Source organism: Moschus berezovskii, chromosome 7 (assembly GCF_049115385.1).
Source record: "Moschus berezovskii isolate FMDL1 chromosome 7, NW_MosBer_1.0, whole genome shotgun sequence".
Classification (NCBI taxonomy): domain Eukaryota; kingdom Metazoa; phylum Chordata; class Mammalia; order Artiodactyla; family Moschidae; genus Moschus; species Moschus berezovskii.
Genome location: NC_142466.1, coordinates 30,157,129 through 30,184,679, shown reverse-complemented (window position 1 = coordinate 30,184,679; position 27,551 = coordinate 30,157,129). Strand labels below are relative to the sequence as shown.

Here is a 27,551-nt window from a genome sequence, read left to right as displayed (position 1 = left end):
TTTTTCTTTTGTTGCTTATACTTTTGGTATCATATTTAAGAATGCATTCCCTGCCAAACTCAAGGCTATTCCTTGACAAAGATTAATTCCTACGCATTCTTCTAAGAGTTTTACAGTTATAGCTCACATTTTTGATCCATTTTGCGCTAAGTTTTATGTATAGCATAAGGTAAGGATCGTTCTTCATTATCTTACTTGGGGATATCCAGTTTGCCCAGCACCATATATCAAAAAGATTATTCTTTCCCTACTGAATGATCTTGGCACCCTTGTTAATCTGAGACACACAGGTTTAGTTCTGGCCTCTCAATTGATGAACATGGGTTATTTTTCACTTATATATTCTTTAATTTCTTTCAAAAATGTTTTATAGTTTCAAAGCATAAGTTTTATGCTTCTTTTGTTAAATGTATTCTTAAGTATTTTATTCTTTTGATGCTATTATAAACAGAATTGTTTATTTCATTCTTTGAACATTCATAGAGAGTGTATCGAAACTACTATTGATTTTTGGATACTAATCTTGAATCCTGCAACCTGGATTAACTCATTTATCATGGGGGTAGTACTAGTGGTGTTCCAATTCATAGGCTGACCATTAGGCTAATTAGGTAATTCTTTTAGGTAACATGCAGCATGTGTTCAATACCAGCTATTACTACTAAAGTACTTTTATATATTAAGTACTTTACAAAAGCATCTTACTATAAAATGTTTATGTGCAAAAGTGTGAATGATACAGTGATTTAAAAAAAAAAAGAAAAAAATCCTATCTGTAATGAACTAGCAGTCTAAGAGTAGAAATAGATCCTACCTGTCCCTCAAGTGATTTGTACAGATACCACAATAAAAGTTCAGATAAGCTATCTTTTGCAACAAATTTGCCTTCAAACACTCTTGAAGAGGTTCAGGAAGCTATTACTTTGAACCATGCAAATGAGGTTTAGCCTTCCTTTTCTTTCATGCATGCATACCCTTTCAATGCCTCTGACCAGACTCTTCCATACTTCTTGGGAACACAGTATGGTTGCAGAGCAACGCTCCTACACTGTCCTTGACCAGTATGACAGGAAAGTTTTAGTGTCTTCCAATTAGTATCATTGTGCTTTTCATTCTTTGAAATCTATTTCATGCTTTTGAATTTCCAGTAAAGGGAAACAGAAATGGGGAGGCAGGGAAGGGGGTGAATAGGGGGGATTACAACAGGTAAGGATCCACCAGGACTTCAGTCTCCAATCCTATCCCACAGAAGTTTACTAGTATTTTTTGCTCTAAAACAATTTCATTCCAAACAGCCCTTTAAGCTGAGACACCTGCTTACTGTTTTAAAGCACCATTTATAAATCAACCAGGCCCCCTTTTGTCTCAGCAACATTTGCTTTACTTCTTTCTAAATAACTTTTAAGTTACAGTTATTTGTTGGAACAATAACAGCCACAACCTACAAACCAAAATTTGTGCCACAAAGTCCAATCTCGGCCCAGATCTATCTTTGGCTCCACAACAGCTAGAGGCAAAGAAGAATTTCATTGTATTGTTCAAGCTGGGTCATAAACCGTCACTGGGGGGGGGGGGGGACAATGTAAAACAACATAAAATGCTTTATAAACCAAAAATGGTACAAAAGATGAAAAGAGACTCAGGTTGAAACATATGTTACATAAATGGAAACAACTGTGCTCATCTTCAATCTTAACTTGCCCATTTGTGCTCCCACAAAACTCCATTCTTACATCAACTACAATTCTTAACTTTCACTGAAATGTAGCGCAGGATCTGCTTACAAGTCGACCTACACTTTGCCCCACAAGTTTCTGAGCTTTTCAAGGTCAGAGAAGTCATACAACTGCACAGAATTTTAAATGTGGCCCAGAAGTAGGATGACAGCAACATGGGGCATTTCCATCCTACCCTAACCTGACCTATCCCAGGAGTTTTTGAAAATGGCTTTATTTTGCTTCTACCTCTCTATGTGGTTCAAAGGCTAACAGAAAGCTGACATGAGTCCTCCTTCAAGTGAAGAAGACTACAGCCTCAGCAAGGTACAGCTCAGATCACACCGTCTATGATGAAGTGTCACAGCATGTAAGAGAAGTGCCACAAAAGTTCTTTAATTACCAGAACTAATTATAGTGAAATCAATCTATTTAAGTTTTAGCTAACCTACCTGATAGATAGTACACATCTAAAACTTCACCCTACTTAAGTGTTGCTGCTACTGCTAAGTCACTTCAGTTGTGTCCGACTCTGTGTGACCCCATAGACGGAAGCCCACCAGGCTCCCCCATCCCTGGGATTCTCCAGGCAAGAACACTGGAGTTGGTTGCCATTTCCTTCTCCAAGAAGTGTTGAGCCTTGTTAAATGGGACCAAATAAAAGTGACATTCTCAGTATTCATCCAGCAAAGCTGGTGGGAAAGCTGACCCACCTGTGCAAATCAGAACGTAAGTTTCCTATTTTCTTTTCCGAATTAGAGTTACTTTCTTCAAGCACTCTTCTGCTGCTCTAAGTTTCTGATTAGGTGGGGGAAAGGAACAAAAATTAAAGGAAAAAGCAACATGTTCAGTGATCGAGAGATGCAACAAATTTCCATTTATCCAGAAGATACAAGTCACCAGAATTTTCTGGATTAGTACCATGCAATGATGACTGATATTTACAGATATGTTCCCCAGACTTGAAGTACCTTTAATGCCTAAATTTCCTTTCAAATTTCTGAGGGAAAATTAAATCACATTCTAAAACATTTTGGTAACAGGATGTTTAGAAAGAAAGAGAGAGGAAGGAAGGAAGCATGAAAGCTACTATGTTTTTCTCCTTCACCCATGATAAGCACCAGCAACCAAGTACTGCGTACTGCACTGAGCCAGATCTATGTCTCAGCATCCGTCTCATCAGACCGACCATGGAATTAGAGTCACGACCTAGAACCACAGAAGAAACAGGGTATAACAGTGGTGAGCCTGAGAGTTGCAGTTTAACGCCACTCAAAAGCACAGTAATCATACAGCCTATACAGAAGGCTGAGTGCTGACGAATTGATGCTTTTTGAACTGTGGTGTTGGAGAAGACTTTTGAGAGTCCCTTGGACAGCAAGGAGACCAAACCAGTCAATCCTAAAGGAAATCAGCCCTGAATTTTCATTGGAAGGACTGATGCTGAAGCTGAAGCTCTCTAATTCTTTGGCCAACTCATGTGGAGGGCCAAAGGAAAAGACCCTGATGCTGGGAAAGATTGAAAGCAGGAGGACAGTGGGATGACAGCAGGTGAGATGGTTGGATTGTATCACCAACGCGATGGACATGAGTTTGAGCAAACTCTGGGAGACAGCGAAGGACCGGGAAGTCTGGAACGCTACAGTCCACGCGACTGCAAAGAGTCGACCACGACTGAGCAACTTAACAACCAATTATTGAAAAAGCCCCAGTTCTGAGAGTGACACATGACAACAGGCAAAAACTGGGACTATCCCCAGCCAACAGGACATAATATCACACTGTATTCAAGCCATACAGACCTTGGGCAGCTTATTAATATTGAGTCTTGGATCTACATCTGTAAAATGTGAATAACCATAGAATTAAAACTTCAGTAACTACAAATTGCCTTCCTACTCCTGTTCAGCTATATAACCCTATATTCTACCATGCTAACCCAGAGTTTGGAAACTGAAAACATCAAACAGAAACACCAGTCATGTGAGAGCTACTGGATAATTTTTCAATCCCTGTAATTTTTATTAGACTTTTCATTTGCAATTTTTTTAGCTTAATTCAAATTCTGATATCTCTGATTAGTAGAACTAACTTCTCAAAATTTTGTTTCCACAGCTTTGCTTTTTGTAACTTCACAAAAGCATTCTTTTGGGGGGGGGCAGGGGGAGGGATGGATCACGCCTGATGCCAGACTAAGTGCCCTGAGGAGATGAGAACTGCTTCAGTTCCCACTGTTATCGTCAATGTTTGAAGACGTTCCTGTCACACAGTAGGTACTCAGAGTTGACTGAATTAATGACTGCTTTAGAAATACAACTCTTCACTAGCCATCCCTAACCTCACAGTACATCCTCAGCCCAGAAAGGTGATCTGTAACTACCTATGTCCTTATCTTTCCCTACCTGCATTTTCATATTCCAAGCCACTCCAGTACTATTGCCTAGAAAATCCCGTGGATGGAGGAGCCTGGTAGGCTGCAGTCCGTGGGGTCGCTAAGGGTCGGACACGTCTGAGCGACTTCACTTTCACTTTGCACTTTCCACTTTGACACATTGGAGAAGGAAATGGCAACCCACTCCAGTGTTCTTGCCTGGAGAATCCCAGGGACGGGGGAGCCTGGTTGGGCTTCCGTCTGTGGGGTCACACAGAGTCGGACACGACTGAAGTGACTTAGCAGCAGCAGCAGCAAAGGAGTACCAGCAACCCAGATTGTTCCTTCTCTATACAGTGGCTTCACCTACTTCCATAGAGGGAACCCATCTTGAAATCCAATTAAGATTTTTAGAAAACCTTAATTTTAGAAACCTTTTAGAAAATTCCCATTTAAAATCTTTATTCAGATGCTCCTGATCCTTCTCACAGATTACTAAATTGTAACTCTTCATTCAGGTAAAAACAAAACTGCCTGTCCCAATACCAGATTTATCTCTACGGGTTCCCACACTTTTTCCCTACCCTCTGTGAACTCTCTTTGTCCAATCAAAACTACAGGGCCTCCCTCCAGAAATTAAGGTACACTTGACAAAGACCATTCTCCTTATTATTGGAGGGTCAGGATCCGATGAAAAAAATTAAAAGCAAATTAATACAGTCTCGATTTGACAGCCCTAAATGCCTCCAGTGGTAAAATGGTTTTAAATTGTAACAAAGCCCCACGGGTCCGTAAGGCATTTCTAGGGTTTCTTTAAAAAAAAAAACTGTAGTCAATCACATACATGTTTGCTTTTTCTCTGCACAGTTGCCCCCAGACTCAGACTGCTCTCGGAACTGGGGGGTTTCAAGGCAAAACAATGAAGCATTTGACAAGCTCAAAAGGTCTGAATGACACTCTGGTAAAACAAACTTCACTTTGGGCTGCTCACTGACTTACAGTCACATCATGATACACTGCCCACCTTGAGCTTGGAATATACTCGAGGTGAGAGTCCCAATTTATTCAAAAACACCTCTATGAGCTGACAGATTAAGAACAGTCATTCAAAAGTTCTCCTGCATGTTTCCTAAAAGCCAGGAAAATTTACCTGGCAAATCCTCACCCACTACTATAGTAAACAACCTATGACTGCTTGTTGAAAATATAATTTTTATTTGGAAAGAAAAAATTCACTCTAGCAGCAGCAAATGGCTCTTACCCCGAGCTAAATAACAACAGTAAAATGAAATATTAAAGGTCTGTTAAGAGAGAATGGAAAGCTCTGAGATTTTCACTGTCCCTCCTCCAGAGAGTTTCTTTTGCTCCACAAAAATAATTTTAATCAGATGGGAATGGGGAAAAAAAAACTGCCAACAGAAAGAAGTATAATTTCAGTGTGAGTACAATATTAAATGTCCTAAAAGCAGACAGTTCCTCAATAACGTAGCTTCAATAAAAACTTCCTAAACCCTTTCCTTTTTTGTTCCTTTGAGAAAATGGTGAAGCAATTTGCATTTACAGCTTAGTTCCTGTTTCCAAAATACCCCTTTAACTTTTTCTTTTCTCTTTTTATGGCAGGTATAAATAGCACCAAATTGTCAAATCACAGCTATTTTGTGTGCTACCTATACAAATAGGTCTGATTTCTGGCCAGCCATAAAACAATTACTGCCGAATTCCTCTGGCTCTTTGATATCCAGCTTGTCCACAGGGCTTCAAAGCTAGCCTCCAGGACTCTTCTTGGGGCACTGCAGAGAAACAACCTCCACAGAAACACAGAAGATAAAATGTTCCCACTCCTATAAACACACAAAGACGTAACTACAGAAGTAAAATAATTCAGCAGCATTGTGGTGTGGTTTCTTCCCCGCAAAGGAACGCAAGATGGCCAAGTACTCTGAATTATTTTTCAGCGATGGGAGTCAACTAGATTTTTTCCCCCTCATGCATTGGGGCATATCCCCATTTTCAAGCCACCAAAAATTAAGAATTACTTTGCTTTCAAAGAAATTTTCTGATTCACTAGAATAACATATCCCATGGGAACACACTGGGCTTGAACGAAAGTTCAGCTTCTTAAGCACATAAATAACTGTATATTATAGTATTAGTGCAATGTTGCAAAATGCATTCAAGCTAGGAGTTCTTTGTATAAGGTTAAATCTGGTCAGAATATCAAGTAGAGGAAATTTATGGGTGATTATACATTTTGACTATTAATAGGACTTTATTACCACATGACTTATGAAAAATCACTACTTGTAATTAAATGGGATGGCACATACAAATACCTAATATACATACACACACATGTGCTCAGAGTGTCAGTCAGCCTATTTCCTATTAAACCACAGCAAAATCAATACACATGTCTATTACAAGGAAATAAATGCTAAGTTCCATTAGAGAAACTTCTAATTGGGCATCTTAGAGGAGGGACAAATATGACTATAAAATCTCCCACTACCCAGGTTCATATAATAAAACTTTATCAAAGTTGATAGAAACACACATACATACATACTTATATCTATACCTATATAATACGTACCCAAAAAGACATCACTTTTTTTTTTAATTCTTCCTATCAACAGCAGCATGCCAAATCAGTTTTCCCTTAACCCAATATTTCTGGCAGCTCGATCATATGCTAGTTAGGTGGAAAAAGTATTTCACAGATTAAGTAGCTGGCAAACATGATTCTGAATCAAAAATATAAATGATAGTATCCTTGTAACATGAAAAGAGATCATTTCAGACACTGCATAAATAGTAAAGACTACCTTCGCACCCCAAACCTGCCTCTTATTTCTCCTCTTTACCACCTGAAAAAATCAAACACTTTTAAAATATTAATCCAGATTGGATTTCAGCACCCTTACATGACCTTACCCAGGGAACCACTTGCAGATATTTTTCCAAAGACAGAAAGCCATGTTGTTTTTTAAATCTACATAATAAATCAACTGTTAGTAGTACATAGATGAGCCTTCCTCATTATAACTGGAAAACTTACCACTCAAAATTAGAGCCACCTGTTTACAGCTCTGATCTCAAGTACATAGCTTTTATCTCATAGGTCAAATCTGGCACATAACATTGGTACTAAATTTCCTCATAACAATATGATTATGTAATTTCTCACATTTAATTATATTTTCCCCCTTCTGGATTTTTTTTCTAACCTAGGCCAAATGCATTAACATACAACAAAATTCTCAACATGAATGATAAAAATGCATTAAAAGTAACCTTTAATCCATGCTATTAACTGATTTTATTCTATTTTGGCACGTTTGAAGTAACTCATCTAAGGATTAGTTAGGCTTTTCTACACTTCTTTTTTATCAGGTCTCTACCATTCTTGATTTAGTTTTGAGAGAAAAGGGTTTGCAAAAACTATAATAATCTCACAGCTGGAGGTAGCTGGAAAGTCCGTTAGTGCTCATTGTGCCCTTAATTTGCAGGAAGCCTTTGTGCTCTTCTGCTCCTCGTTTTACATGCTGAGCAGTTTTCACTGATAAAGTACTTATAGACCAGTTATTTTAGATTAATGAAAAGCCCAGTAAAATTTTATGTAAAATGGCTGTGAACTTTCTCTTTAAAACACTGAAATGTACCTGCAGCCTTGATTGCAAGAAATGCTTAACCCTGATCACTTGCCTCAATAGTTTTCATGTGAGCAAGCAAGAGCAGTCTTAACATTTTCAAGAAGTATTATTTTTCAAACAGAAGAGAAATCCAAAATTTTAAACTATGAATTCAGATTGAATGGCTCAAGCCTCAGGGCAAACACACTGATTTAATCACATAGCGGTAGGTTTCCAAATCTTGCCCTCTTTAGCCTGAACAATAAAGTATTTCCCTGCCCTTTAAACCTCCAGCAATAATGCAAACATATTATACAAAAGCAACCCAACATTATTGGGATTTTCAACATTATGACATCAATTTCAGGAGTAGATGGCATTGTTCTAATTTTACACTTATCCAAAACAAGATTTTAAAGTCGAGGATTTAGGATTTCCTCTGAATTTTGGGCCCCAAAAAGGATATTTAAATATCCAATAGATTATAAGTCACACTCAACTTTCACAATTTTTAGAATTCCCTAAAGGCCTTCAGATACAAACGCAAAGTCTAACTTTGAAAGGTAAAAGCTGAAGTTTTTACATTTGTCTGAATATAAGCAAAAATGTTGAGCTCAGTCATATTCAAGACATGAAACTATTGTAGAGTGCTAAAATCACTCATTTTCTGCTATACTGCCTTCCCATAAATTAGAAGTTCAAATCATAATCACAGAGATTCATATCTAACACAAGTGTATCACTCATATTGAAGAAAGTAAACATATCTGCAAAGTAGAAATGTGTCTGAAACTAACAGGGTTAAACAATTTCTTTTGTGAGACCACAGGCAAAATCTACAGCAGCTGTCTAACTTTGCCTTTAACGATCATAGCAAAAGCTCAAGGAAGTGATCCAATACAGCGCTGGTCTTTAGTAACCAGATCGTTTCTATTTCATTTTCAGCCAGGGGACTGGATAATGAAAACAAAATTATTCCTCAGTCAGTAAGTTTACTTGACAAGCTAATTTTCACCAACCTTTAACTTTTATTCACATATATAGCCAGAAGAGCTGTTTCTTTTGTGTGTGTAGACAACCTTAATAAGTTTTAAATACTGGCTACACAAGATAAACTTCAGATGACTATCACTTCTTTAAACCCACTTGTAAAAACTACTGGAAAACGTTTTAGCTATTCAAGGACTAGTACTGAGCTAAAAGAGAAAACCAAACATTTAGTCATTGCTGTAAGCTGTTGAGCCACAGAGCTTTGAGTCTATCAGTGAAGAAAACTACAGAATTCATACCATTTTTATATGACCTGAAGCAAGTGTACACTAATTTTTGTAAAAGAAACAAATTCTTTAAAAATTATAATTTTCCACCTAAAACTCCTGACATTGTTTAAAACAAACATAAATGCTTTCTCATCATATATTATCATTCATTTATTTATCAATATATCTGAGATGCCTACTCCTAAATTCTCTACTTAGCCTACGGAAAATAGATAGGTCAGACTTCGAACTAATCAGGACTTATATTTATTTTAAATAGAAATCTAATATTCTCTATAAATTAATTTTGTGAAGCATGTGAATAAGGAAAACAAAGTAACCATATCAATAACCCAGTAAAGTTATGTTATCACTGATGACAAACTTATACTAGGTATTCCAAAGTAATTTTAAACTAAACTATGTAGGAATAGGCACGAGTGCAACATTCCCCATTTCCATATTTACAGAGCATAAGTACATGTATTGTTTTATTCATGTTTAAGTAAAAAGAATTTTTTTTCTAAAAAGCAATTTTAATCCAGTATTTAATGGATCATTCCAATCCTGTGTGTTTCTACAAAGGTCTGGCCCAAAGCAATTTTGGTTATAAATTTCAGGCTAGAATACATTTATGCTACTTGCCACAGCTAAGAGGTAATAATTATAAAAATACCTGAAATCCTTTCTGATTATAACAGATCCTATCATCTTACACTATCTCCATAAGGAGAAATAAGGCTTCAATCAATAAACATTTGGCAACAACCACAGGTGTTGGTTTCCTAAAGGAGGAGAATTAAAACAAAAAGACACCTATGAACTAAAATATACACACAAATGAGTATTACTGAATGGGTATATATACAAATGTCTTACTCGTTTTAAAAAGTAGAACTCAAACACTGAGTTAATATGTGTCATTTTTAGAGATTTAAGCCATAAATTCTTCTGATAAAATTCAAATAAATTGGTTTGCCAGTAATTAATGATGGGACTTTAGTAGTGTAAAACTACCTCTGTATATTCTCTATGGCTTGGGAATTTAACTAGTTATGTTCAATATAATACATTTAGTGGGTCTTGGAGCCCACCGCCTGTAAAAATCTCCCATGGAGATTCAAGACCACCCATTGAAAATAGTACGACATTATTGCCTCCAGCAAGAAGCGGGTACATAGGACTAGTTATTCAAGTCTTTTAAATACTATTTTATTGAGGGATTGTGGGAGGTGGGGGAGGGGGAGAAGGGGGATTCATGAGTGGATGGGGGAGAAAAACTCAGACACAGAAAAAACCAGCAATTTCTAAAGCAGAGGTTCCTATGGCATCCCCCTTCCTTATCCCACGCCCCTCCTGTTAAACAACTACATAAACAAAGTAATAAGTACTCAATTTCAGAGAATTACATTATACTCCATTTGAACAGGCTACAAAGTACTTTTATTTGAAAAGCAGCTTCTCCTCTGTTATAAACAGTTTACTCTGCACCAATTTCAGGCAAGAGAAGATGACTAGGGAGATGGGAGGTGGCATTAGGAAAAATTCACTCAGTGTCTTTCAATGCCTTAAAGAGTTGATCCAATAAAGATCCTTTAGAGGAAACTTTAAGTCTATTTTTTTCCTCCAAGTAAGCAAATCATACAGGAGGACTTTTCTTTTCTAGGGTACTGCACCCTGTCTCTTTAAATTCCAGGCCTGCCCCATTTCCCACGCATTCAATGAAAGCAACACGTTTGCTGGCCTCCGGCCCACAATGTCAAGTAGTTTTCTTGCTATTGAATTTCAAGATTATTCTTTTGGATCATTTGCCCTTTAGTTTTAAGCACGCCAAAGCAAAAATAATGTCTTTCTACAATAACATAAAGAAAACTCTGAGGTCTTTACAAGTAGAGAACACCTTGTCCTTTAGTCTCCCTTTCACTGCAAAACACGCTCCCACTCTATATGCTCCAAAGAAGAGCCAGTCACACATTTTCTTGGTCGACCACAGCTTTGTCTGTCCTATAATAAAATTCTATGAGTATATTTATTTAATCTATGCCAAATTGGGAAGCTCTTCTTACAGTCTGCAATATTCAAACCAAGTCTTCGTACTGTTGAAACTTTCAAGCCTTCAGTCTGGTCCCCTAAGTGTTCTTTTACAGTTTTCAAAACAGTTTCAAAACAGGCACTTTATTTTCTATATCTGCAATTAAGACATCTACATAAATTAATTTAATTAGGACAATAGGAAGCAAACACGGTACTTGTAATCAAGGTGCCAAAGAGTGGATTTTCCTCATTCTCATACACACCTTAATCTTGAAGAAAGGAATCCAGGCCACTCTAAATCCCATTTAGGATTCTCTCAAAAAGACCAGAAATAGTTAAATGAAAATTTATCAGCAGAACTAAATTAAAGCTCTGTGAAATATACTGTTATTCCAAATGCTAGAACTTAAAGTGGCAATCTTATTCAAAGAGCTAATAAAGAAACGCTCAAATCACCAACATCAATTTTTATATTTTACATTCTAACACAAAATTAATCTGGCTACCTACTGAATATAATTCATGATTTTTGTAAAGGCATCTAACACTAAAGGGAAAACAGTTTTGTTTTTGTTTGACATACAGTTTTGCTATGCATTTGAGTATAATATACTTGTAATAGTGATTTTTTAATGCTAAAAAGGCAAAGATGTTTTCCCATTAATCATAATATTGTGGACTTAATCAGATAAACCAAGACTGCTAAGAGATCTTTTAAGACAATTAAAATCAACTCCCTCATTTTGCAGAAATTACTTAGGAATATTCATATCAATCTATCTGCATTATCTAGAAAACATGAAATTACATTTTATTTTCTTTTTTTAACTTCTAGTTATTTTTGAAGCCTATATATTGAACAGTACTGAAACACCTTTTAATGCTAAATACTGTTTGTGTTTATGCAATTATGCATCAATTCTCCATCCAAAAAGGACTACTTACTTCCCTGCCCCAAACATTATTTTTGCCTTGGTTTTGGCGGTTTCGTACCTTTTATTTCTCATAATTTAATGTTTAACTTCCAAATTATATACATGCATGCATGCTAAGTCACTTCGTCGTGTCCAACTCTGTGTGACCCTATGAACTGCAGCCTGCCAGGCTCTCTGTCCATGGGATTCTCCAGGCATGGATACTAGAGTGGGTTGCCATGCCCTCCTCCGAGGGACTCACAAACAAGAAGTGGATATTTATTTTCAACTATCAGTTCAGTTCAGTTCAGTCGCTCAGTCGTGTCCAACTCTTTGCGACCCCAATATAGATTCCATTTATTCCTAACACACCACCAGATAGCTAAGCATAATGACAGTTTTTTCATTTGAGACAATTTTTAAGTCAGATGTAGGCTCTGGAAATTTTTCGACCACTATACATCAGGATAAACATATTAATCAACAAAGTTATATTTATCAAAATTCTACAGGTTAAAAAAGGTCAAACTTCTCAAAACATTTCTAAGTACTCCAAAAGTGAATGTGCTACTGAAATAATAAACACAGTTGTCTTTCTGTTACAAAGAAAAATTTATACATATATCAAGTACTTATATATCAAGTTAATCTGATTAATTTTACACCTTAACATAATTAATTGTTAAGAAAGGTAAGAATATGATTTATATGTGTCTCTTTAAAGGTTATAATCAACTTATAAAACATTTATACATATATTCATAGTACTATTAAAAGAATACACTCAGAATGACAAGGTAGTTAAATTTCAAATAACAAAATATGAAAATGTTCCTTGGGGAAGATAGTTCTGTTAATGCTTCAAGTGAAATTACTTTTTTAAAAAACTAAAAAGCTTATTGTAAACATATCCTTATGTACATTTAAGTATATAGTTTAACTTTCACATAAGTAGTATGTATCATTCAAGAAAGCCTGAAAAATCCAACAACTTTTACTGATGACAAGAATTTCCTGATAGCCCACCTCTCAGAGATAACTTTCACTAACACTGTGTGAAGTATTTTCTTCCCATCCTTTCACTGATGTATTTTTATCTGTCATATAAGTCTCCAAGCGTGGATAAAGATGAACAATTCTGGCCATTCACCAGGAATTTTTAGTTCATAAAGAAAAATGAACTAAATCATACTAAAATCAATGATCATGATAAATCAAAAAAAAAAAAAGACTCCACAGAAAGATACTAAACCAAGTAGCATTAACTACAAGCTACTGTGTAGCCTTTACAAGTAAGAAAATTCTCATTCATTTGCTACTGTCTTTAAAATATCTGCATTTGTGTATTTTGTATAATTAAATTCTTAGCTCTAGTTGGTCACTCAACAATTCCCATTAACAAGCTGGAGTGATAACTAGAATTATTTTTCTTTAACCTAAAAGTTATGCAGCATGTTGCAAGTGAAGACTGAAAGGGTACTTGCTTTTCAAGGCAACTTCAATTAAGCATCTGCATTATTAAACAGAAAGGCCTGCAAATATGTTGAGTGATCAAAGATTTGACATACTTTCTTCTAACCTGTTCACCTGATAATGTAAGTCCAAGTCCCCACTTACTACTCTATTGATAATAGATAATAAATAGTTACCTGAAACATGATACTTTTGAAAAGCAAAACAAGTGACAAAATTTCAAGGTCTGGCTTATGTTATATGAAATTTTTTTTTTAATTATCAGTCAGCTTTCATGAAAAAACCCAAGGATCTAATGACCTGGTCAAGAGCCATATTAGAGGGAGAAGTTTCAAATAAACAGTCTCCTGAGTTCCTGAACTGCTCCAACCTACAAGAAGTAGTTGATAGCAGGTATAAATGGCACCAATATAGTCAGAAAGTAACTTTTCATAACCAAAACGTAACCACCTACTTGTAGTATTATCATCTACTTCCCTGATGTTCAACAAGTCTTTTAGCCATTCCACTGTTCACACATCATTTAAGTAGTGTAATATTCCAATATACTGAAGTTCATGTCAACATTTGGTCTTTTTTTTTTTTAGTCATTCTCGAACTGCTACACTTATGAAAAGTGAGAAATTAAACACATCAACACATGTCTATTGTCTAGCATGATAACCAACACACAGCTGAAATGTAATAAGTGGTAGGTATCTCATCAATAAACAGGTAAATCAATGACACACTCAGAATGTGTCCTTTTTTAAAAACCAAGGAAAAATACCATTTTAGAGTTGGAAAAGCCCACAGAGCTTACTCAGTCCAAACACATCCCTTTTACTTCCCCCAGCCAGAGTCTTTTCTGCTGCATTGCTAAATACTGTTCCTACCAGTTACTTGGAATACATCTGACTCCTATTTTTAAGCTAAAAGGCTAGTTCTACTCCACGGATTAAGTAATAAAAAAAAAAAAAGACGGACCTGGCCAAGTTGCTCAAATTTGTGTCCAGTTTTTAAATAAGCACTTGAAGTAGGTAAGAAAGAAAGAAAAGAGAGAAAAGGAGGAAAATTCCCTTTTGCCTATAACTACTAAGCTGAAACAATTCTAGAAAATGTGATTCTGGGCCAACACAATGTTTTTTTGCTAAATTCAAGTGGTGGTTCTGTTTACGTGAAGTCAGTTATTAGAGGTACAGAGGAAATAAGTTTCAGAAGACTGAGTAATAATTTGCCACTTAGAGGCGGGGACGCTTAATCAGGATTCTAACTCTTTCTGACTTGCGATAACCGCTTTGATATTATACTGCTGCCCGTGTCTAGACAACATTGATTAAAGGTATGAGTACCAACCATAGTGATAATACTGGTCCCAGCTCCTTGGATCTGTAACTGTAAGGCAGCCCAAAAGAAACAGCAGATACATACACAGGAAAGATGAGCACTAGACTAGCTGAAACATGCAATGCAGGCTTTGTGCACCCCGTGGTGAAGAAGGAAGTTCCCCACTTCCCTGTACTACTTCTGGGCATAAGTAGGAAAGGTTATAAAACGAGCATCTCTGATTAGACAATCAGGAGCTATGTCAACGTTTTACATAACTTATCCTACCAAAGGGCTTCCCAGGTGGCTCAGTGGCAAAGAAGCCGCCTGCCAACGCAGGAGACACAGGAGATACGGTTTCAATCCCTGAGTTGGGAAGATCCCCTGCAGTAGGAAATGACAACCCACTCCAGTGTTCTTGCCTGGAAAATTCCATAGACAGAGAAGCCTGGCGGGGTAAGTCCATGGGGTCACAAAGAGTCGGGCACAACTGAGCACCACACACACATCCCACTATTAATAAGGGCAACCGAATCCCAATGGCCTGAACTCTGCTTTTCCATACAAGTCAGTACAAAACAGCTGCTTATATTATAGGAACAAGGAAAGAACCCAAATGAAGAAAAACATTTCGTAAAGTAGAAGAATATTTCTTCAACACAAAGGAAGCTTTCATTATTCAGCAGCTCATATCAATAGAGTACTCGGGGAAGAAGGTATGGCTGACACAGTCTACAATGAACCTTCGTTTGTTTTTCTTTTTCACGGTTCTATGTAAATGAACTTTGTTTTTAAACATTCCAAATGTTATAAATGTTTATCAAAATAAATAGACACATGGAATCATCTGACCTCAATCTTCCCCAATACTACCCTGGGAGGAAGGGAAGAAGACTACAAAACCTATCTGCAAAAATCAAAGGCATCATGCAGACTAAATTTATATCCAGAAACAGTAAGAGAAAGTAAATCTCTCTCCACTGTCTAGGCCATTGTTATTGTATTAATATTTTAGGAAATTGTTCATGTATATTTTGCTCTTAAAAATCAATACATATACATAGCATTTGGCCTAGTATTGATGGGAAAATAACTAACTCATGATTTTTGCTGGAAAGGAACAAAGAAAAACATTCATATTTGGCAAAATTAAATATATTAAAATTTATTTGCTCTGAGAATATCAATCTTCTAACATGGGTCATAACTAAATTCAACTGATCATCTTTATAATCACTTACGAACATCATTTCAAATAAATGGACTTCAGAATTAAGCTCAGTATAAGCCATAATTTTCTTTTATAAAAAACAACGCATTGATTTTATCCAAAAAAGGTAACTGTTAACTACTGACATACCAACTAAATCACACCCAGATGCTAGACTCTTTGGGCCTTGATCACTACAAACTTAACACACTTAAGTTAAAAGGATTAGGTTTTATTTCTTAAAGCAATGTTCTGTATCCTTCAAGGAGCTGGAACCTTACCATGGAGGTGGTGGGGGTAGAAAACATCAGGGAATACCTGCCATTCAGAAGCAACTTTTCCTAATGATTTAATCTCAAAGGAAAACCTTAAATTAATCCATAAAATGAATTTGATTTTACCCAAAAGTGGCTATAGAGAACCTCTTCATTTTAAACGGAATCTACCATGGTTACCACCACTTAATTAAGTCCTAGATCATGTCTACAAAAGCAGTTATGGCTGAACATTTGTCTGCTAATATAAGTGAATAATTACTCAGTGTTTTAAAAGTAAACATTTACCACCATTTATTACTAGTTATCTTTGCACCAGCACACTTGTGACTCATTGTGTCTACATGCAAGATCACTTCACATTTCTAGGCTTCTGATTAAAAGTAAAATGAGAGGGTAAACAAAGACGAAGACTCTCAAGAGTCCTTGCCAACTCTAACAGACACAAGCACATTGAAGGCAGGGACCTCCTCTTTCTGTTATTCACATCTCCCCCAGTCCTTCCACTGTGTCCTGCACATACAAAGCCTGTTGGTTAAGCACATTACCATGCCCACAAATTATATTCTTCCACAAAACCCCAAAACCAGACAGGAAGACAAAATAAAACAAATCAATTTGACAAAATTAAAAACTTATGTATGACAAAAAGATACCATACATTAGGCTACCAAGAAACAGAAACAAAAATGGGACAAGATGTTTTCCACACAAATAACAAAGAATTAACATCCCACAGATAAGGCAAATCTTTTTTTTTTTTTTAAGACAGAGGATATAAAAAGAAATCAATATAGGCAATTTCCCTATTTCCAAAAGAGGGAATGTAAACGGTCAGTAAGCATTTAGAAAATGCTTAACCTCATTAAGAAACAGAGAAATGCAATTGAAAACAAAAAGACACTACTGCAACTAATAACAAAAACGAGAAATTTTAAAATATTCAATGTTGGCAAAGATGTGGAGAAAATGATACTCATTCCCTGACAGAATATAAACTGTCACAACTATTTTGTGGAGCAACCTGACAACGTCAGTTGCAAATGGAAACACACACAGCTGGTATCCTCGACCTGTATCCAAAATCTTGCTCATTTGCACAAGGTAACAAAGATATTCACTGCCCAGAACAGAAAATGACCCATCTATTGCTTAATAGAACAGAAAAGTTAACAGAGAACATACTCCTAAACAAAATACTAAGCAGAAAAAATTAAAGGGAATGAATTGGGTCTCTGAAGATAAAATGGGTTCAGGATCTACTGAGCCCAAGAGGGGTGGGGGGAGCAAGATACAAAGTGATTTACTCATTGAATTAAATAGTTTTTGCACAATCTTATGAATATACTAAAAACACTAAATTATCCACTTTAAAAAGGCAAATTCTATGGTATATGAATTATATCTCAATTGAAAAAAATGATTCACCCAGTATGATACACTTCATGAAGATTTTAAGACACAATATACTATCACCTGTAGCAGTATAAATATGCAAATGTATATAAATAGATGGGGAAGAGATTAAAGACTTGGAAGAAAAGATTGGGAATCATTTAAAAACTTGAGCCATATCTATAATACTTAATTGCTTCAAATCAAACAAGGAATCAAATAAGAAAAATAAGCCAAAAAGGACCTACTATATAGAACAGAGAACTCCACTTACTATTATATAAAGACCTAAGTGGGAAAAGAATTCAATAAAGAAGAGATATACATATATGTAAAACTGAATCACTTTGCTATATACCTGAAACTATCACAACACTGTTTATCAACTATACTCCAATATAAAATAAAAAGTTAAAAAAATATTATAAAATGTAAATATATGTTCATTCTCAGTAAAGGGATGTGAATGTTTATTATATTATTCTTTCCTTTGTATTTTCCTATATCTCCCTTTTCTGAGAATACAAAAAGGGCTCAAAACAAGCATTATCACCAACAGCAAATGGTAAATACGTACACACAAAGATATGTGGCATTACTAATCAAATAAATGCAAATAAAAATGAGGTATCAGTTCATGCAACAGATTGGCAAAGATTAAAAAAAACCTTTTAATCCCCAGTACTGGCAGCCATGTGGGGAAATGGGCAGTCTCCCAACTCCTAAGGAAGTATAAACTGGTACAATCTTTTTGAAGGGAAGTTTGGTAATGAATGTCAAAATGTAAAATCTATATATATAAGGAAATTATTGGAAAAACCATAAAAATGAATGTCAAGGATGTTCATCAGAGCATTATTCATAAAAAATTAGAATGAGAACAATATAAATTTTCAAATAAATAAATCTATATTTAATGTGATACCATCAAATTCAGCTTGAAAATGATATCCCACCACATACCATGAGGGCAGGAATGTTCATCTGTGTTTTATCCCCAACTTCTAGAAATACTCTAGGCACATGGTAAGAGTTCCAAAAACCACTTGCTGAATAAATTATAATTTAAAGTTAATTTTTGTTTGTATACAAATATAAACATAATTATAAAAAGATGCCCACCAAAATATTAATTATGGTTCTCTATGAAGAATTTTTAGATAACTCCTTTCTTGATATTTCTATGGTTTGATTTTTCTACAGTGAACATATATGTATAAATTAGACAATATAATTTTAATTTGTATATTAAAATTAACATGTGCATTCTTCATAAAGGCTAAACTGTAAAACTGTGCAATGTAATGTCTCAGTTTCTATGATAACATAACAAAAACTTGTCAATTACCTGTAATATCATCTATGGGAAATTATTTACCCAAAAACTCTTTTCAGACAAATCATATTCCCAAAAGAGAATATAGCACTACAAAATAATGAGAACCGCAAAACATAAGAGAAAAAAAGATTAATGGATTAAAATATCTGTTATGAGGAAGAGACCGAAGTAAAGAGATTCTGGCCACACACACACAGAACGTTTTAAAAGAATAAAAATTTGTATCACTGAGACAAGAGATTCTCTCCTATCTATTAGTAGCTTCGTTGAGGAGTGAAAACACAAAAGCCAAGGGGAAAAAACTACAGAATTCTGTATTATTTCTATTGGGACAGTGTAAAACATTGTTTTAGAGATCAAAAATATCCTGAAATCTGGCCAATAAAGATTAAAGTCCAGTAAGTTCAGTAAATATATTGAGTCCTTGCTTAAGTACATAACTGCTCTAATTGTGTTTAACATTTCCCCTGTTTCCAAGTATCTAAACTTTTCCAAGTTCTCTTTTTAAGACTTAAGTCACTAAGAGATTTAAAAAAAAAAAAAAAACGCCAAAAAAGTTCCACATCTTAGAACTGTAAAAGCTGTGTTAAGTAGTGGGTATCACTGCATTAGATGATCAGGAAAAGACCTAAAGGGCTCAGGTTGGTCCATGGAAGACCATTAGAAGGAAACTTCAAAGAGCCAAGAGAAGGAACAAAAAAAATCTTTAAAGAAAAATTATAAAACTGACTGATCTCCCAGCTCTGTCTACCTCCCAAAGGTACTTCTACAGAGGGTTACCCAAAATAATAGATATAAAAGGCTTCTGCATCATAAAACGGTCAGCAATGTTAACTATAAAATATAGCCAATAAAACCAAGTTTGGATTTTCCTTTTCAGAAAAAAAAACAAACAAACATGTGTTAGATAATTGTTACACTGGAATTTAGCAGTGCAAATACCTTGGAAAATTTACCGTTTCTCTTTCCACTAAATAAGCATTTTTATTAGCAACAATAATAGTGGTTACAAAGAAAATCACCTTCCACATCTTAACAGAGCTGTTTATCTGTGTCAGGTAGCATTGTGATTATTTTATATCAGAGGTTCACCGAGAATAAGTCTGCGGATCCCAGGATGCCCATAACCTTTTCCAGGAACTGGCAAAATTAAAACTATTTTTATAACAACTGTAAGACGTTATTTGCCATTTCAACCTTGTTCTCTCATAAGTGTACAGCAGAGTTTTCCAAAGGCTACATGATGAGTGGTAACACAACAGACCAAATACAGAAGACATAAGCAGATCCGGTTGTTTTCTATTAAGCAAAACATTAAAGAGACTGCATACAAACACAAATAAAATGATGCTACTCTTCTCACTTTTCTTTTTTTTCAGATGATAATTTTTCATTAAAATAGCATATATACACTCACCTAATGGGCTGATGATTGTTATTCTTAAATTAGCAAGTAATTTGTTTAAACTATTTCTGGTTAATTTCAAATATAGGCAATATTAATACATACAATTTACATAAAAATTCCTAAATCGAATTCCTCCTCACCACTGGTCAACAATATCTACCCAAGAAAATTCAAGAGCACTTTTAAAGAACTACATGGTAATCCATGTCCAAAAGGCAGTAGCATATACTGGGCCTTTACTTTCGTTGTTTTGTCTTAAAAAGTAACAAGTGCTCGTTTGAAGGCTTTAAATGTAAAGAATCAACATTTATCTTTAAAAAAATCAAACACTACAAAAAAAAAAAAAACCAAAAACCCTCTCATCACCACCAATACCATAGCATCCACTTAAGAAAACTATTAGTAAGAGTTTGATGTTCATTCACCCAGAATTTATTTTATTCACATACATACATATACTTTTTATCTGTAAAAGCACATTTTTTAAATGGGATTACATTGATTACCTTATTTCACCTAACATCTCTTGAAGAGTTTCCTGCATCTACAAATAGATTTACCCTCTTTTTTAAATAGATCACCAAGATCTAACTGTACCCCACTGAGGTCCCTTCTATGGATTGCTTCCAAATGTTTGCCATCAAAATACAGTCCAAAAAAATGTTGTAACTCTGTGGCGTTGTGAAGCCATATCTATTGGAAAATTCCTAGAAGTAAAATTGCTGGGTCAATGTGCATAAACATTTAAAATCTTAATAGATTTTGCCAAATGTCCTCCAAAATGTCCATGCCCAATTTACATTCTTACTAACAGCACATGAGATTTCCTCTAGCAATTCAGCTTTTTAAATGCGCTTTGGTAAATTACACTTTGTGTTGCTTCAAAATGTCAAGCTGTAAAACTGTTCTCACTGGTCATCTTAATTCCATACAGAATTCTACACAAATCTAGTAACACTCACTCACTGTATCAGTATAATCACCCACCTTTTTTTTTTCTTCTATAAACCTTTTAAATATCTCAGGAGACAAAATACACCAGGTGCACACAATATTTTCAACTGGTAAGCCCTTAAATTTTAGATACCCTGATAAAAAGTTATTCAGACTATTTCGGAAGACTAACACAAATCAGAACTACACAGTAAAACTGGGCTCAAACACTTAAAAGAAAGTTACAAGTACAGATTTACTGCGCTTTATCTGCCCACTCAAAGGACTAAGGCTGCAAATAATAAGCTATCAAATCATACCAGTGGCCAAATTAGCTTACATAAAATAATAAGCAACAGATTTCATATCATAAATGTCAATGGAACAGATTGCAATAGTAAGGATGGCAGTAACTGAAAAGAAAGTTCACTCAAATTCACATCATACTGAAAATGAAAACATTAATATTTTAAATGAAATGTTTTGAATGTGACCATTCATTTCAGTCATATCAGACTATTATAAATCTGTGATAGTAATAAATAAGATATAGTCTTTTTTTGCAAGCAGATAGTTTTAAAATGCATTATAGTTTGACATGCCTATTCTGTAATGGCTAATGGATATTCCAGGCTGCACTATTTCATCAAAATCTCCTTTCTAGGATTTTGTGCTAGCAGTTTTAAATGAAACTGTCTTTAGGACAGAGTAAAACCTTATCAATTCAAGTCCAATTAGTTCAGTTTTGAAATGGCATACGTAATTCTCAATGGGCAACAAGTTGAATTTACTGTAATTTTTTTCCCCTATAAGTTCTCATAATATTACTATGGAAGAAAGGAAATCAACATGAAAATCAATTTGCTTTTCCAAACCAAAGATTTATGAAACTAAGAACTCATCCATCTTAATGGCTTGAGCAGTTCATCCTCAGATCTAAGTCCACTTCTGTTGATCAACTACCATACATTTTGAAGCTGACTTAAGCTGGTATTATTAATAGCCATTTACAGTTTACAGCATGCATTTCTTGTAACTCAGATTTCTCACAAAGCCATTTGCAGTTTCTCCCATTTTCAATCCTCTTATTTATAGATCTATAATATCAAAAATATAACACTTTAAAAGGTACAGAAGTAGACTTAGAAATGTCTGGCATTCTTACTCTGGATTTATTCTTATCATTTCAAAAGACCTCATAAGCCAAAAAATAAGTCCCCAGGATTAAGTGGCATGTTTGGTGTTACTTGAATTTACAACTAACTATTCCCAATGAACAGAGAAACCTTCTCTTGCAATCTGAATCATATGTAATTACAGTATGACAAGGTCTCTCCTGGGCTATGTAAGCTGGCATTTTTCCCAGGACTTGTCACATCATGGGAAGCACACATACAAATAAAAATCCAAAAATAAACATTTTGAAACAATGGCTTATAGACTACATCAAGAACCTCCACAACTCTCCAAAACTGAAGAGCCGTACCAATAAGCAGACATCTCTCACTAGAGAGGTCTGAGAAGACCTTACCACACCTAGCAACAAAACTCCCAGGTGTGGGCTGTGCAGTCAGCACTCTCATGTCCCCTCAGGCTGGACAGAAAATCATTAAGTATGGGAAATAAAAGGAGACATCACCACACACACCCACTGAAGCAGAGAAACAGCGGTGAAATGTGGAGATGTTGATCACCTCTGATTTCATAATGCCAATTTGTGGACTGTTAAGGAGCCTAAACAAAGTTATCTTAAGAGCGACATCTTTGGCCAACTGGCTTAGTTTTCCTAATACAATAAATATTGCTTTTTTGTTGTTGTTGTTAAGGGTGTTTCACCTGGAAGTGAACAGACAGCCAAGTAGTCCTAACAGCGTGTACCAAGCAAGGATCTTAGAAGGTGGTTTCTTTTGTTTAAACTCCTCTGATGTGGCTCTATGGACAGATGGAAAACGAAAAACAAGATCCCAAGAAGCATCAGACCCAGCCTCACAGAGGGACAGAAACTTGACAATACTCATCTTCATCACAGTTCAGAGGAAAAATTAAGTATACTATCTCTGGCTATCTTCTGATACAAAGTGCTAACAAAATCTAAATGTTATTTCCAACAGGCCATGCATATCCCTACCCCTCTGTGAGAAGCCGAACTCATTTATTAACCAACCAGCAAAGCCCATCAAATTCAACTGTTCCAGTTTTCAAGAGCAGCTATAAAACAAACCATTATAGGCAAAACATACAATCCTAAGACCCATTACAGGAGCTCTGGAAACAAAAATAAGCATCAACACAAACCTCTGCCACCTCTAAGGCACACAACATTTCTCCTTTCTTTATTCAAGCCCTTGAATGTTCAATAATTTCCACCGTAGCTCTAAGCAGAATGGATTTATTATGATGTTAAGCTAAGAAACTGCAGGAGTTCTAGATGCCAATAAAGATTACGGATCAAATGGAAGATAACTGCTAACTATTGTGTCCACTTAGATAAATAAACCTGATCACAAACAAAGCACCTTATTGTATTTGTACTGTTACCTCCACTAATCCAACTAAAACATCAGGACAGTAGCTTTCCAGAGGCTGAGGGGACTAGAAATTGGGATTTCTCAAACCCTCTTTAAATGTCTTGTAAAATAACACTCCGTTCCTCTTTTTTCCCAAACTGTCCTTTATGGAAAATGTTTTGAGACCTCAGAGGCTGAGCAGAATTATGCAAACCAGACACCAGGGCTGCTAAAAACCAAGGTAAGACAACGCCATTCCTCTGAAACTTAGCTTCGACCTCTGGCAGGGACCCTCCCTCTCCCCTGCAGATCACATCGGGCAAACACTTATGAACGTGGCTCAAAATCGAATGAGCAATCAAGTGCCTTTGGGGGGCTAAGGCGCCCCGCTCCCCCCACTCCCAGCTGAACATAAAATCCTGACTGTGGGAGGTCGTGGTGGATAACCCACAAAAAAGAAAAGTCTATGACAGCTGGCACCTAACGCCTCGCACAAGGAGGAAGGCAGAGATCCTAAAGACAGGCGACTTCTCAAGACGGAACAATAACTACATCCTATGCATCCTCTGCAAACAACACAGGTAAATCTCAATTTCTCTAGGTTAAAAAAAAAAAAATAGCGCAAGCTGTTTATTCCCTCCAGCCCCACTCCCCACGCCTCCAAACCCAGCAACTAATTGCAGTTTCCCCGCAGAACCCGCGGCTAACCCCAGAGGACCGGTGAGAGCTGGCTTGGGATGAATAAACACTCGACACCTGACGGGCCTTTCTCTGCGGTGACTTTCAAGGAGCCGAAGTGGCGCGCGCGCGGGCGGGAGCGGGGACCCGGCCAGCGCGGCGCCGCGCACCCCGGTCCCGAGCTACGCCGGCGAGCGCGACGCGGGGGGCGGGGAGAGGGGCCGGGGGCCCGCCCGGACCCAGCGATTGTTTCCTCCGCCAGCAAAGACATTTTTTATCAAGCTCCTTTTGTATTCCAGCCCTACCTCTTTTTGGCCTAGGAAAGCTTTCGTGCAAGTGGAAGACGACTTTCTCCACAAAGTGCTGTATATTACTGTGCTCCGGGCCGCGCACGAACACCATCCAGTCGTGGGTGAAGCCCTCCACGGTGGGTTTTTTCCTCACCTGGGCGCGGTGCCCCAGCTCCAGCTTCACCTGCACGGCACACTGCGGGCAGGGGGGAGGAAAGACAGCCGTGAACAACAGGAAGGCGACCGTTCGACACTGAACATTGCGCCTGACATTTTTTTTCCCTCCTTCTTGAAACGCACATAAAAGGAAACGGCAGTGCCCTCTGCATCCACGTTTCACGCGCGTGGGCGCGCACACCCCACACCCCCCCAAATGCAGCCTACCCGGCCTGCCCGGCCCCCGGTACCACCGGGCCCGCATCCACACAGGCCGGGATTGTAACGGAATGTTACCCCCGATTGGGAAGGGGGTCCGGTGGTCGGGGCGGGGGGGGAGGGTGAAGAGGAGCGAGCACACTCAGCCACTACAAGCACGACAACGAATGCATCGGAAACAAATTAGAGACAATTAGGAGGCGATGCCGGGGCGGTTGACCGGCGTGAGAGGGGAGGTAGCTGGGACACCCGAAGGGGGTTCTCGCAAGCCCCCACCCCGAAAGTGCTGCGGCGACAGACACACGCCGAGGAAGTCTTTGTGTACGTGTGTGTGTGCGTGCGTGTGGAGCGCTGTGCCAGGCGGAATGGAAACTACAAGCAGCCTCTGCCGATGGGCACAAACTCCCGTGTTCTTACCACGGGGTTTGTGCACAACAAAAATGAGACGTCGTCACACACACACGCACACACGCCCGCAGGAAAACACGCCGAGGCGTCCATAACTTAATGCACCCCGCACCCCCCAGCGAAAAACCCCACGCGATCGGCGAGGCCAGCCTAAGAAAGCCCCCGCAACACACTTCCAAGAGCCAAAGTGGCCCCAAAGTACCTCCCACCTCCCCCAAAAAATGAAATTCAGAAAGGCAGGGCGGCGGGCGGACAGCCGCGGAGCCCCGACTGCGCACAGCCCGGCGCGGGGGCAAAGTTGCGTGCGGCCCCGCGGCTGTCAGCCCGCTCACTCCGGCTCACACTCGCGCGCCGCGGAGAACGCACCATCGTAGCGGCCGGCGAGGCTGCTCGCCGCGTCCCCCGACTGTGCCCGCGGCTCCCGGCGGCGGCGGCGGCTGAAATATGGCTGAGTTATTATTCGCCTCCTTCCACCGTGTGTGTGTGTGTGTGTGTGTGTGAGTGCGCGCGTGTGAGCGAGAGTGCGCTTCTTGCGATTGCAAAGAGGCGAGGAGGGAGGGAGGCGCGGGGGGTGGAGGGGCGAGTGTGTGTTAGTGTGTGAGTGTGTGTGTGTGTGTGCGCGCGCGCCGGGGAGGGGGTGGGAGGGAGGGGAACGGAGGCTGAGGGAGAGGCAGCAGCTCCCTGCAAGCCGTACCAACCTTTCTCTAATTGGAACCGCTGAGCGCTGGCGCTGTCTGGGCTGCGGTGGCGGCGCAGGGCGAGGGAGGAAAGGCGCGGGGGGGAGGTGGGTCTTTTATTATTATTTTTGCAGGTACTTACCGAGCTAGCCATGCCTGGGGGCCCGGAGGTTTGCTGGGGTGTTGTGTGGTACCCCCCCTCCCCCGCCCCCCTCAGCTGTAATTCATGAAGAGGCTGCTATGAATGAGAGCGCGCCCAGGAGCGGAGGGTAGATGGCGGACATTCTCTGCCTTTTTCCCCCCGCGATCGCTTGCTCGCTCGCTCGCTCGCTTATTAAACTCAGCCCCAAAAGCAAAAGCAGCAGCAGCAGCAGCAGCTCCAGGGCCAGAGGATGAGATTCCGGAGCATGCGCCGTGGCGCCTGACACCCGGGCTCCGAGCCTCACGGGGCGGAGGGAGGGCGCGCGGGCGGGGCGGAGCGCGCGGGGAGGCCGAGCGAGCGAGCCAGGGGGAGCTCGAAAGAGCCAATCACCGGCCACCTCCCGAAACCCGGGCTGCCAGCACCGCCACACTGGAACGCCTCGCTTAAAGTAACAGGTTCCTGCTGGGGGGTGGGGAGGGCGGCGGGGAGGGGGCGCTGGCCTGGGGAGAGCGGCCAGCTGGGGAGCCATCCCAGTCTCTGTGTAAACTGCTCTCGCCCTACAATAAAAAACGGATTAAAACTGCTGGAATGTAGCCACTGCCTAGAGCCCCCAGCCGCCGGAGAAAGGGTGTTAAATTAAGTCTTTGGCGTTAGTTAGCACGCTCCGGGAAGGGAGGGGGTTTCTTTTACTTTCCACCACGTCTTTTTTACGGTTTTGTGCTGAAAAGGCAAGAACTCACACCCAAACAAACTTATTTAAAGACAGAGCGAGAGAAATGCCACCCTTTCAAACAGCATCTAAAAGCAATCGCTCAATTTTATAACCGGCAATGATTCCCTAGCCCCCTTTCCCATCCACTCACCCCGCCCTTCTGCTACCGCTACCGAAAATTTTTAAATGAAATGAACAAGAGCAAGAAATAGAAGGCTATTTCCTTCCCAGGGAACGCCTCCCGCGTTGGTAATCCACAACTGGGAGGCAACACAAAACGGTGCCCAGGTGATTTGCGAGATACCTGGAAGTGCTGGGTGCAGACCTTCCGGGACCAGGCTGGGAGTTGTATTTTGGGGGAGGTTCCCACTTCTGACAGCCTGCTGGGTTGCATCAGAACGTGAAAAATTGTCCTCTAAGGACGCGGGGGGCAACTGGGAGTCTTAAAATAGCAGATAAAGTTAATACTGACTGTAATGTGCATAAATTGGATTATAAT

The 27,551-nt window shown here is 38.5% G+C and overlaps 1 protein-coding gene across 2 annotated transcripts in view; it reads right to left on the bottom strand.

Annotated features, from left to right (window-relative positions):
- The window catches only part of MLLT3 (MLLT3 super elongation complex subunit), a 301,232-nt gene extending 274,579 nt beyond the window's left edge, over positions 1 to 26,653 (bottom strand). Inside the window, exons 1-2 of one of the 2 annotated variants that reach the window (XM_055428156.2) lie at positions 26,341 to 26,653; positions 24,754 to 24,934 (exon numbers count right to left, since the gene is read on the bottom strand). In XM_055428156.2, the coding sequence (XP_055284131.2) occupies positions 24,754 to 24,934; positions 26,341 to 26,352 (193 nt within the window). In that variant the 5' untranslated portion in view covers positions 26,353 to 26,653. Of the gene's footprint in view, positions 1 to 24,753; positions 24,935 to 25,887; positions 26,088 to 26,340 lie in introns of those variants that run through there. The other variant, XM_055428157.2, reaches the window with a different exon arrangement.
- Between the last annotated feature and the right edge of the window lie 898 nt (positions 26,654 to 27,551).